At 36.4% G+C, this 13,426-nt stretch overlaps 1 protein-coding gene across 3 annotated transcripts; it reads left to right on the forward strand.

The window, feature by feature from the left end:
• Positions 1 to 3,238: 3,238 nt before the first annotated feature.
• LOC106132147 (uncharacterized) lies at positions 3,239 to 7,895 on the forward strand. Of its 3 annotated transcripts, XM_060947328.1 has the most exons (7): positions 3,240 to 3,582; positions 3,669 to 3,919; positions 4,694 to 4,820; positions 5,147 to 5,304; positions 5,632 to 5,741; positions 7,247 to 7,411; positions 7,657 to 7,895. In XM_060947328.1, the coding sequence occupies exons 2-7, from the start codon at positions 3,844 to 3,846 to the stop codon at positions 7,792 to 7,794; spliced, it is 774 nt and encodes a 257-aa protein (XP_060803311.1). In that variant the 5' UTR covers positions 3,240 to 3,582; positions 3,669 to 3,843; the 3' UTR covers positions 7,795 to 7,895. The 3 variants fall into 3 exon arrangements, with proteins under 3 accessions (XP_060803313.1, XP_060803311.1, XP_060803312.1); XM_060947330.1 differs by lacking the exon at positions 3,669 to 3,919 and having other exon boundaries at positions 3,239 to 3,582; XM_060947329.1 differs by having other exon boundaries at positions 3,240 to 3,919.
• Positions 7,896 to 13,426: the final 5,531 nt, after the last annotated feature.

The following is a 13,426-nucleotide window of genomic DNA, read 5'->3' on the forward strand; positions in this document are numbered from 1 at the left end:
AATAATATAAATACAAGTAATCAAAATTGGATGGCAAAATATGTGGAAATATTTTGAATGTTATTTTTTTTAACTATTGAATCAATTTTATTTATCTTTTTACATATATTTTAAAAATATACACATTTCCGGACGAAAATCTAAGAACTATCCGGAAATGTCTAGATTTTGTACGGGGGCAACATACATACATACATACATAAAATCACGCCTCTTTCCCGGAGGGGTAGGCAGAGACTACCTCTTTCCACTTGCCACGATCTCTGCATACTTCTTTCGCTTCGTCCACATTCATAACTCTCTTCATACAAGCTCGGCGGTTTCGGGTACTTTTGACCTGACCCTTTACCAGGACGTCCTTAATTTGATCAAGATACGTTCGTCTAGGTCTTCCCACTCCGACCTTTCCCTCCACACTCTCCTTGTATATCTGCTTAGTCAACCTGCTTTCATTCATCCTCTCCACATGACCGAACCATCTTAACATACCCTTTTCTATTCCTGTAACTACATCTTCTTTCACATCACAACATTCCCTTATCACGCTGTTCCTTATCCTGTCACTCAATTTCACACCCATCATACTCCTTAACGCTCTCATTTCCACTGCATTTATTCTGCTTTCATGCTTCTTTTGCCATACCCAACTTTCACTCCCATACATTAATGTCGGGACCAACACGCCCCTGTGCACAGCCAGTCGAGCCTTTTTGGATAGTTTCTGACTGCTCATAAAGGCATGCAAAGCTCCATTCACCATGTTCCCCGCGTTCACTCTCCTTTCAATATCACTATCATACTTGCCATCTGATGTAAACTTTGATCCTAGATATACAAACTCTTTCACTTGCTCCACTTTTTCTCCTCCAATCAAAATATTACATGCTGTCATTTCTTTCTCCATTTCAAAAACCAGTGTTTTAGTTTTACTTACGTTCACTTTCATTCCTTTCTCTTTTAAAGCTTCATGCATACAGTTTACCATCTCCTGTAACTCCTCCGCTGATGACGCCAGTATAACCTGATCGTCGGCATAGAGCAGACATTTGACGAGTAACTCATTCATCCTTAATCCACTTTTAGACTCTTTCAAATCTGTCAAACAGCTATCCATAAATAGGTTGAACAGCCACGGTGACGCAACACATCCTTGCCTAACGCCTTTCTCAATCTTAAACCACTCAGTGTGCGCTCCGTTTATCCTGACACAAGCACTCGAATCCTCATATAAGGATTTCAGTGCTCGTATTAAGAGACTGCTCACCCCATGCATAGAAAGTGCTGACCACAATTCATTCCTCTCAACTCTGTCATAGGCCTTTTCCAGATCTACGAATGTGCAATAGACTTTTTGACTCTTGGCCAAAAACTTTTCGGCTATGCACCGCAAGGAAAAGACCTGATCAGTACATCCCATTCCCTTTCGAAATCCCGCTTGAGCATCCCATATTTTGTCATCAGTTTCATTCCTGACTCTATTAATCAATACCTTAGCATACAATTTGCCGACGACGCTAAGCAGGCTTATACCACGATAATTTTTGCAGTCCAGCTGTGACCCTTTTCCTTTGTAAAGTGGCACGATAACAGCCTTACACCAATCTTTTGGTACTCGGCCGCTTCTCCAACACAAATTGAAAAGGCAGTACAACTGACTAGCTACTACGCCTTTTCCTGCTTTAAGCATCTCGACCGACACTCTATCACACCCAGCAGCCTTTCCCGCTTTCATACTCTTAAGTGCTTCCACAATTTCGAACATTTCAATTTCGCCTTCCATCTCATTCTCTTTTTCTTCGCTATAGCAGAAATCTTTCTTATTTCCTTCCTTTTTTTCAAATAAACTTTCAAAATAGTCCTTCCATATCTTTAGTACACATTCTTCTCCTTTCACAACGCTACCATCCTGGCATCTGATCCTAGTCAGCTCTCTGGTTATAGTATTTCCTCGGGCTGACCTTACGGATTTCCAGAATACTTTCAGATTTGACTGAAAGTCTTCTGATAGCCTTTTATCAAAATCCTCTTTATACTCTTCTTTCTTTCTAATCACAGCTTTCTTAACCAAATCTTTCATTTTCTTATATTCCTTACGTGCTTCATTCACATCTTCATCTATAACCTCTTGCATTCTTAAGTTAGCTTTTGCTGCTAACAAATCCAGCCATGCTTTCTTCTTTAATCGCACAAGTTCTTGCACATCTTTACTCATCCACGCATTTTTGTGATTTTTTCCTTTCCTTCTTCTACTTACACCACACACTTCAACAGCTACTTTCACAATTCTTTCTTTAAATTCCTTCCATCCATCTTCAATATCGCTCATTTCCTCTAAATCTTCAAATTCATCCTTCAGTCTATTAATATACTTCTTACCTACATCCATATCTTGCAAATTTTCTACTTTTACTCTTTCCAAAGCGCTGGTTTGCTCCCTTACCCTGTGCCGCCAGCGATTGAAGATACCCCTTATCCGGGATATCACCAGTAAATGGTCCGAGTCAATGCCAGCACCGCGATATGCACGGGTATCCAGCACTTTGTTCTTCAATCTTTCATCTACAATCACAAAGTCTATCATACTTTTTAAAATACCTTCCACTCTTGTGTAGGTGTGGATCTCTTTATGTTGAAACATTGAGTTCGACACAAAAAGATCCCACTCTAGACAAATTTCTAATACACTTCTTCCATTATCATTCACCTTTTCGTCACCAAACGCACCAAGCACCTTTTCATATCCATCACGCTTTACACCCACCCATCCATTAAAATCACCTAACATAATAATCTTCTCATTTGGCTTGGTAACGGGGGCAAACTAGCGGCAAATACAAAAAACATTTTGCAATTGATGTTTTTCTTACATGTTACTTAATTACGCTAATTAATCCGCAATATAATTTTAAAAAAAGTTTAAAATTTGAATACATAATCCAACATCTTTTTGTAAACATAACACCATCGTAAAACCCATTTTTAAGAGAAAAATATTAAAATGCATGGGGTGCGCAAGGAATGCGCATTCTGAAGATTCATTTTATACCGTTTTATACCTACTTATTTAAACTGAACGTTCAAATAAGTATAAAGTAATTAATTTAATAAACAAAATAACTATAAATAATACTTTTGTCGCTTTTTAATATAAAAGTGGCTTATTAATAATCATTATACATATTCATTGATAATTAAAAAAATATACACTATCGATTTGTATGCTGAATATGGTGCAGTTGGCATTCCTGAATGTTTTGATTTGCGCTTGTTTGCGCTCCGCCCTCGCGCACCCCGCCCATAATGGCTGTCAATCGCCAGCAGGCGCGATTAATATATTTCTTCATATAAATCTTATTCTTGTGTAACGTACGATATAAAAATAAAAAATAGTATTTTTGTATTACGTCGGCACTACGTACTTAAACTCTGTTGCTTCGTTTGTCTAAATATGTGATAACATAGCAATTTTTGACGATTTATGGTGATAACAGTGTGTTTATTTTCACAAAAAATTAAATTAAATAGTCAAGAAGACACAAATTTAAATAGCTGTTTATGTTTCCCTAATTTAGAGAAGCTCGGGTAAGTTCTTTTTTACAAATAAAAATACCTTAGCTATGTATTGTCACGAAAGAGTAATAAATTCACTGAAAACTTTTTATTCTTAGGGCAATGGTTATGTACCCAAAATCTAATATAAACTAATCGAGTTTGGCCAAAGGTGACTATAGAGCTACCTAGGAGCAAACTGCTTAAAGTGATGGCACTCAATGGATTTGCGTTAAATTAGTAAGGTGTCGCCTCAGGCAGGTTCACGACAGCAAATAAGCCAGATAAGCTCAGATGCATTTCTGGATAGATAAACGAAGCCAGTGTGCATACAGTGGCCGCCACCGCGTGCCCTCCTCTTTATCTGCTGGTGAGTTGCCTCCAACATCTTACCCTTGTATCTTCGCCATCATTTGTATTCCTTTTTCTCACATAATTGGAGTCAACACAGCTTTTAAATCAATTTTGCTTCCCATCTTTTCATCTCACATAGCTTCTTCACCCATGCTGTTTTGCACAATATTTCTTTTACCTTTTCTTTGGATATCACCTGATTCTATTTGTTTTCACACATTATTAACTATTAAGGTATAACAAAAGTTTACTTACATAATGTGCGGTTTCCAGCAGAGCAGAATAAAAAGAGTATGAACACTCCATTTTTGTGTGAATGTTGCAACATATGTACATACATACATACATCAGTTCTATTTCCTGAAGGGGTAGAGGAAGGCAGAGACTACATCTTTCCATTTGTCATGATCCCCACATCCTTCTTAAACTGTATCCACATAAGAATAGAATAGATATACTTTCATAATGGGATGTAAATGTAAAGTATCACTTGTTTATGTCACATATTTTAAATGTAACTATATCTAGTACAACTTCCAAAACCGGGGTGGACTTTTTAATTATGATGCAGGATTTTATATAATGCGAATCCCATATGACTGGATATTATAAAGTCCAAATATTTTCTTTGTCTGTATGTGTGGAAAATTTTAGATGGATTTTGTTCCTGTTTCTAATCTTTGAAAGAGGATTTTGTAAATGCTACCTGTGCAAAGCCCGGTTGCTAGTTACAATGTAATTTGTTAACTACTGCTAAGATGAGATTTGCTTGAGTGCTCTGGTTTTATAGGGCGATCGCGCGGGCGCGTGTGCGTGGGCGCGGTGGGCGGGCGCAAGGGCATGGCAGCGCCGGTGCATCGGTTCGCGGCCGTCGACTGCCCGCCGCGCCGCCCGCATCGCTCGCATCGACACTATGGGTATGTATGTCACACCGCACAGTTCAAACCCTAGGGAGGGGTTCTATCTTATACATACATACATAAAATCACGCCTCTTTCCCGGAGGGGTAGGCAGAGACTACCTCTTTCCACTTGCCACGATCTCTGCAAATTTCCTTTGCTTCCTCCACATTCATAACTCTCTTCATGCAAGCTCAGCGGTTTCGGGTACTTTTGACCTGACCCTTTACCAGGACGTCTATCTTATCTCAACTCCTATTACTTCCTGAGATAATTTTTTTCTACATATAGGCCATTCTTAGGATCTCGATGCCAAAATTTTCAACTTAAATTTCCCTTTATAGGCCCCCACCAATGCCGTCTGTGCACTCCAGCCGGCGCCAGAACGAAGACACCAGCTTGTATGTGGAGGTGCCCCCGGAGCCCCCGCAGCCGACTATCGCGAGCCTCGCGGCCGCTCGGAGCGTCACACCCGATACGCTATTGCGAACCGCAGCCCTAGGTAACTTTCTCTTATTTTAAGGACTATAAAGGGAACGACGTTTGACTCTTTGACAATTTATTTTGTATGATAGATGTTTGCGCCAATTAGTTATCTGTGCGCAATTTCCATAGTAAAAAAAAAAAGAAGAAAAATCTTCCCGCCTTTTTTTGAACGTTTTTCTAAATACACATCTTTTTATCGAGTCCAGAGTTTTATTTCGTCAAAAATTATAAATCAGGACTAGTTGTCCTCATCAATAGGTGTAATACAATCTGTAATTTTAATGCTTAATTCTAGGGGTGGCTCATTACTCTGCTAAGAGTAATTCAAACTATTTGATTCCAGGGCTCCACCACTCTCCGATGATGGCGCCACACCTCAAGTTCGGCATGCTCGTGTCGTTCGCACTGGCCACTGTGTTCTTGGCCGGCGCCAAGTATTATTTCGACAGACAGGTGAGTAGCTTAAGAAAATACCATTAGAAATTATTAGTCAAATTCCGTAGCAATCAATTAATCATAACGATGTTTTCTCTCGTCCACGTTTCTATTCTAAGTTTGGATAATTGTGAAGTTGGACGTTATTGGTATGGCGTAACAGTCGCGTTTTTTTGGACACCTTTAGCTTGAAAAATCAAGCATTGAAGCTGTATGTACAAGTGGGAATATTTAAAGATAATAGGGATGTGGACTATTTTTGGGAAAGTGTTTAAAACCATGCATAAGTACCAAATATAACCCAAACTATTTATTATTATTTTTTTATTTCAAGTAATTCTTTTAAAATAATTAATTTAAAATTCCATTTAAAATATCGCGCCAAAACGCGGATACCTGTCAAACGGCCGCTGTGATGTCACGCGTTACAAAATATTGTCGAAGTTGTATGTAATGAATAGTTATTACGTAGTTGTGTGATAATAATATGAATTAAAAATTTTATAAATATTGTGCGGTGCCGCAGTGTGAAAGTACAACTATTAAAACACCTGCAAAACTGTTTTTTCACGTTCCACGTACAAAAAACGATGCGATAAAGTGGCTTCAATTAGCCCGTCGGGATCCGGCACTTGTATCTACACAAGGTAAAATGTATTCCTGTGAGGATCATTTTAATGTAAGTTTGATACATTTGTTACATTTACTTGTATTAAAATAATTTTTCTCTTTAAGTTTTCAAAGACGAAAACTAGAATTTTTAAGTTAGAAATAAAGTAAACAATGTTTCGTTCTTTCATTATAGTTGGCCAATGATATGGCAAAATCATATTATTTCGTTTTTACCATATAATTTACCTTTTCGAGTTGAAAAATACCTACTATTACTATAATAATGTATCTTGAGTATATTACTTACATGGATGTCTTCACATTTCTAAATTCAGCAGAGCAGAAGTTACTATTTGTTTCGAAGAAATTAGCCACCGTAAAGCAATCAATTCTAGGCAAATTTGAACTATCTGCCTTAATATAACCATTTTCCATTATGGGAAAACCTTTAAAACTTTATTCAAAAAGATAATCGGACGGAAATCACGGTAATAATATGATCCAAATATCAACAAACACCATAGTACTTGACAGCGAAAATTCTTGTATTGCAACGCGTGACGTCACGCATTTTGATTGGTGTTAATTTTCACGTGACTTGAGGGTGAAATATTTAATTACATTTTATTAAATAAAAAAATAATCCCTGGTTTATTGAGGAAAATATTGTGTTTTTTATTATTTTTACTATAGAAACTACCTTTTCGTGGTAAAATTTTATACTTATTTGAGTACAGTCCACATCCCTATTGTCTATTTCCCTTCAGTTTTCTTGACATCAATATTTAAAAGAATTGTAGGAGTGTACACTTTCTTTTCTCAAGATTACTTTGAATTAGTGTTTTCACTGAGAACTTGGCCCCGCTAGTGGTCACAGTGGAACATTCGTCGATTATGATTTTCACTGCCAGGTGGTCCGCGACAACTCCCAAAGCGGCGAAGCGGGTGTCGTGTGCGCCGCCGTGGCGTGCGTGTGCGGGGTGGGGTGTGCGCTGTCACTGTGCCGCAGCAAGCCCGCCTCCCCCGCGCCGCTCCCCCCCGACAGGGTGTCCTCCACCGCGCAGAGGGAGCACCGGGTGAGTTTGTGTGTCTGTGTGTGTGTGTGTGTGTGTGTGTGTGTGTGTGTGTGTGTGTGTATAGAGTGGGGTGTGCGCTGTCACTGTGATGAATGTACTTGTGATTCCTCTTTTAGGCGGGCTTTATGGGCTAGCAACCTGTCACTATTTGAATCTCAATTCTATCGTTGAGCCAATCGGCTGAGCGTGGCCTATCAGTGTTTTGATGACTTTATGACTGTATGTATCACCTCAATGTTGTCCAGCCGCCACCGTCGTCGTCGCCGTCGGACGAGGTGTCGCCGCCGGCGCCGCAGTCGGAGGCGCCGCCGCCCTACAACATCGCGGTGCTGATGCCCGCGCGCGGCTCCCCGCCGCCGCCCGCCTACAGCGCGCTCAGCTAGCTGCCGCCCGCCCAGCCGGAGTTCATCATATAGGCGGCAGGTCACTGCAGCGATTACTGGCATTCAATTTAGCGTATTTAAAAAAAAAGAATTCTTTTTTTTTTTTTTTTTAGGTTGCAATTTGTTTGTTTGAAAAAAGAATTTTGGTTGATATTTGTTATCTGTGAAGCTGTTTAATTGTAACTTACCTTACCTACCTTTGTATTTAAAATTGATGAAAAAAAGAATATTAATAATAAGTTACTGGCTGATTGTGTTGAAATGTAAATGGAATTAAAAACGAAAAAAATCACCTAAAATTATAGGAGCACTTATTTATTTTTGTAATTAACAAACTGTATAATCCTAGGGTACATGTATCAAAAAAGGAAAATAATTTAGTCACACTTTTTTAATTTGAAATATTATAGGTTCTTTATAAAAGTTCAAATTGCAAATTGTCGTATATTTTAGATTAATTGAAAAAAAAAACCAAGTAAATTGGAGCTTTCGTTCTTGCTTACCAATACGCTTTGTATATCGAAAATGTATATTTAATTATTTATTTCGAATCCAGTAATCCTTACCCAACCTATATCGATGACTTTGGTCCTGGGAGTCTAGATTAAGTACTTACTTATTTAGCATAGATAAGAGACGAGAGATGTTGATCCAAATTTGAACGAGGTCACGAAGGTCGCACTTGGATACGCTTCGTGTTATTTCCTGACTTACCCCCTCCTGTGGAAGTTCCCCAAGGAGGATTAATCCGGGGAACGTCAAAACGCCAGGTTTATTATGATGAAGAGGGTTCACAGAGATCATTTTATATTCTTCATTATAACGAATATACCGTGCCAAGTAGTAGAAAATGTAAAGGTATTGCGTGCGAGTGAGAGCGACAGATGTTGAAGTAGAATAGAATGATCTGTGTTCGTTGCGGTCCAAATTTACTTACTAGTTGAATATTTAATTATTTAAAAAGTTTTTTTTTTAGAAAAATAACTTTTTTAATGTCACGACTCATTATAAGTAGTAAAAATTTTTTAAATGAATAAATTTGGATTTCTGAACCCATATCAAATGTATTTATCGATTAGAAATTGTGTATCAAAATTTTATTATTACAAAGATTGTCCGAAAGAATAATTTTTTATAACTATTAAATTATCTTGTGGTCATGTCAATCTTCAAGAATGTCATTTGCAAAGTTGACTTATAATACACCTGTTGGATGAAAATAATGTTATTTATGTTTTAAAATAATTCTATCCAATTTCAAGTTAGACTTTGATTTTTGGGACGACCTGATTGAAGATGGTGTGGTGTAATAGAATTATCGTTACTTATGTGAGTTTTAATAAACACAGGGAATAGGATCGCAATACTTCCAAAAAAATGGTTATCTTTGAGTTTAAGAAATTTGAGTGACGTGATGATTTGATGATGTAAGATTGACGGATGATGGAGACTTTCAGACTAAGATAATGTTGATGTAAATAATTGAGCTGAGGTACCGGTACCGAAATTAAGGATTTCTATGTTTTGTACCGATAAATGATTAACTTCTTCCATTTCGGTTCTAGGGTATTAGTACCGTACCGTGCAAGTACCGGTACTGAATCTGAAGTGTACCGGTACCAATTGAATAGGTACCGTCGGATGCATTGTTACGATAAGCGAAGTTCAACGAAATGGTCGTACAATTATTGTTTGTAAGTCGGTTTTAGTATTGATCAGCTCCACACTACTGACACTGTGCCGGGCGAAATTATACTGATATGTCAAATTCTACCATTGATTTATCGTATGGTATGATTAAATGCTATTCAAATTGAAACTGCGCTTTTAATGTCACTGGTAGTTCTATGACCAAAATATGAATTTCGTGGAAGATTCTCATGTTAACTATTGAGGTTATTGTATGAGATGCGGTTCTAACAAATTAAGTACAAATACTTTTAAGGGTTTGAAATTTAACTTTCAGTCTTTCATATGATAACGTCCTTTTCGGGGTAGACAGAGCCAGCAGTCTTGAAAGACTGATAGGCAACGTTCAACTGTATGGCTTTATGATATAATTGAGATAGAGATGAATGTAATTTTGGTCACGAGTTTCAATGATAAGATTGAAGAAAATACATGAAACAATATAGAAGGATGAAGGGATATTGGCAAGTGGAATAATGCAGTTTCTGCCTAACACTGAGGCAGAGGCGTGGTTATATAACATGTGAGTCACAATGAAAAAACAGGATTTATATTTTAAAACATAATCATTGATGTAACGTATTCTTAAAAGTATTTGTACTTAGTTGGATTATAATATAAACAATTTTTTTTGTTTTATAATTTTTGTTGTATAAAAGTGCAATATATGTTTTTTTTGTGGTCAAGTAATTCAGGTGGAAAATATGGATTGTATGTATATACATACATATATATAATCCGAATGAATATTAGATAGGTATTATGTATGTATTTGTATTTTGTACGCGGTTCTTGTTGTTCAATCATGATACGCTATCGGTCCAGGTCCAAAAAAAATTAATAGGAGCTTTTAATTGAATGATTTAATATTTTCCTTTGATATTTGTATTTCAATACAGTGTGAGACTTTGAGGAGTAAACTTATTTTAATAAGGTATATTTCTAATTAATGAAAGAAACTACATTTAGCATCATGTAATTTCTGATACCAATGAACTAAGTAAACTCACCTCCAATGGCGGATAAGTCCGCCATTGCAGGTGATTTATTTCTTTTATAACTATGTTCTATTTTAAATTTTCGTGCAATAAAGATATTACAAAAGAAATTTAACTGCAATATTTATGAACTCTCACGTTTTTAAGTTAAGTGGATATGTTTTTTTTGTCAGGAATGTTTAAACACAAAGACGGTTAACTGGACCGATAAATATATATGTGTACGTTCAAGAACATAGCGTCAGAACGTATGTAAATAATTACAATATACAGTGTTCAATAATCAGATGTCTAGATAAACTAGTTTTGTATTCTATTTAATGCAAAAAGCATAATTTTAAACCCCATAATGCAATTATGTATATGTATAAAATGTTTAGTGTATGTATAATTGTATACATAGAATGTCGTACGTGTATAGGTTATAGTGTTCATCTTGTTCAGCGTATAATGTGTTTGAGAAAATAAAATTGTGTACTATTATTAATTTTTGTATACGGTCACCCACTTATGATAAAATTCACCCAGATGAATTATTGTCAGATGGAATCCGGACCAGCTCCGGCAGAAAGCATGGTGCGAGGGCGACGCAGTTTTTATTGCGCGAGACACTATCGCTGTTTCGCTTGTTATTATGACGTGAAACGAGACTTTTTATGCACATTTTATGCACAATATCTGACGATCGCTACAATTGTCCTTTTACAATGTCTCTTCTCATAAGAATGTGTTATTGAATGTGTGAATCAATAACGAAATGTTATTTTCTTATTAACAATATGTTTTATAAAAGTTTGTCCGTATTCATATATGTCGTATCGTTTATCATTTAGACTAAACAGCTGAACGTGGCCTGTCAGTCTTTCAAGACTGAGGGCTCTGTCTACCCGGCAAGGGATATAGACGTGATTAAATGAATGATGTCCGTATTCTTCCCTCGCAAATTAAATTTACTGACTTGTAAAAAACCAACACGTTTATAAATCTATATAACAAACACATTGTACGGTGAATATAGACGTTGATGAATATATGTGTATATTGTATTATGATAACCTAGTACAGTGCGGTACGTAAGTTTAAAGTTTTAAATATACTCGAATCTCAATGTCGCCTAGTGATATTATTTATCTAAGAGCGCTGTCACACCAAAGGTTTCATAGCGTTTTAAAAGTGGAAAGATTTTATTTTAAAATTTAAAAAAGGAAATTTCTGAACAGAGTTTCAGAGATCGTCCAGAAATTTCCTTTTTTAAATTTGATGCAAACGCAGGCCAATGGGACTTATAGGAAAGATTTTTGCTGTTTGGCTACTTAAAGATTTTAAGCGTTTCCTCGACATCCATATTTAATTTATATATATATATATATAGTAGAGAGTGCATGCATTAACAAAAAACTTTTTTGCTGTGCATCTGTGTCTTCCGCTTTGAAAATGCTCCCAAAACCACTTAATGTGATAACGCTCTAAGTTCACCTTTTATTCTTTGATCTCATAATTATTTAGATTTTTATCAAAGAAAATAATCGCAATTGTTCACTCGTTGATTGATTCACTTTCTCTTTCTCACGTTCGTTTGTCGAAAAGGACGGCGATTTTAAAATAGACGCACAAGGTTGATGTAAGTTGATTTTGTTGTAGTGTTCGTTTGGCGTGTTAAACATGTTATCGTACACAAAAGTCATTCAAAAAATGTGATTAAATTTTAACCCATTTCATTTTGAAACACTATTTTTTACCGGGATGAAATTCCGCATTTAAATTATAAGTTAGGGTTGCCCAACTCGAAAATGGGATTTCAACTAAAAAAAACATGAAAATTTCTAGAACAATATAGTAACAAATATGTTCCGTATATTGCTTTTTATCCGTCACAATGAGTTGACTGTAAAGTAGTTTAAAATCGAGATTGACACGCGTATATATATTTTTTAATTTGAAATTGCCACGGTAAAGTTGTAAACATAGTTTATAACGCCAAACGAATGCTGTATATACCACTTTCCTTGTATAATGTCTAATTGTCTACCTATTAAGTCTAGTCATACGCATAGTGATTTTATATAAGTTGGCAATTTTGTGTATTTTGTTGTGATACCAACATAGAACTGATTATTTTTATCTGACGCTTAATCGAATAAAAATAATGAAATTAGCATCTGTTTTATTGAGCTATCCTTGGTCCTGTATCTTTTAATAGTAAAGCCTTAAAGACCCCAAGGTCCGAAGCTTAACGGTTGAGGTGGGAAATGGGCAATGCGGTTAGGTAAACAAGAGTGCACTTATTTTCCCGTCCCTTTTACAGAATCGCAATATTTTTTATTTTTTCATTTTGGGACAAATTACACTGATTGAGTTAGCCTCGAAGTAAGTTCGAAACTTGTGTTACGAGATACTAACTCAACGATACTATATTTAATACTTATATAGATAAACATCCAAGACCCAGGCCAATCAGAAAAAAATCTTTTCTCATCATGCCCTGGCCGGGATTCGAACCCGGGACCTCCGTTCTTACAGACAAGCGTACTGCCGCTGCGCCACAGAGGCCGTCAAAATTCGGTCTGCCTACCCTGCGAGGGATATATATATATGAATGTATGTATGCATGCAATATTCGGGAGGGTCTACACTCGAACGCTGACAAGGCATATGCATTCATATTATTAGTTTTATGTATACTATATGTTTAAACTTGAGTTTGAGAGAACTCAACTTTAACGTTACTTGACAGAAGTGTCGCTTGGCGTCCATTAATAACTACAACAAAATGAACCACGTAGATGTAAAGGTTACCGTCTTAATACACTCTGTATGGTTGTTTACATTAAAATAAACTGGGCGAATTTAAATAATAAAGACTTCAAGCTCATCTTGTATATTTCAATTTGATAACATTAAGTACACATTGATGTAAAATAAATAAATAAATTTTATCTAATTTA

Source organism: Amyelois transitella, chromosome 13 (assembly GCF_032362555.1).
Source record: "Amyelois transitella isolate CPQ chromosome 13, ilAmyTran1.1, whole genome shotgun sequence".
In the NCBI taxonomy this organism is placed as follows: Eukaryota; Metazoa; Arthropoda; class Insecta; order Lepidoptera; family Pyralidae; genus Amyelois; species Amyelois transitella.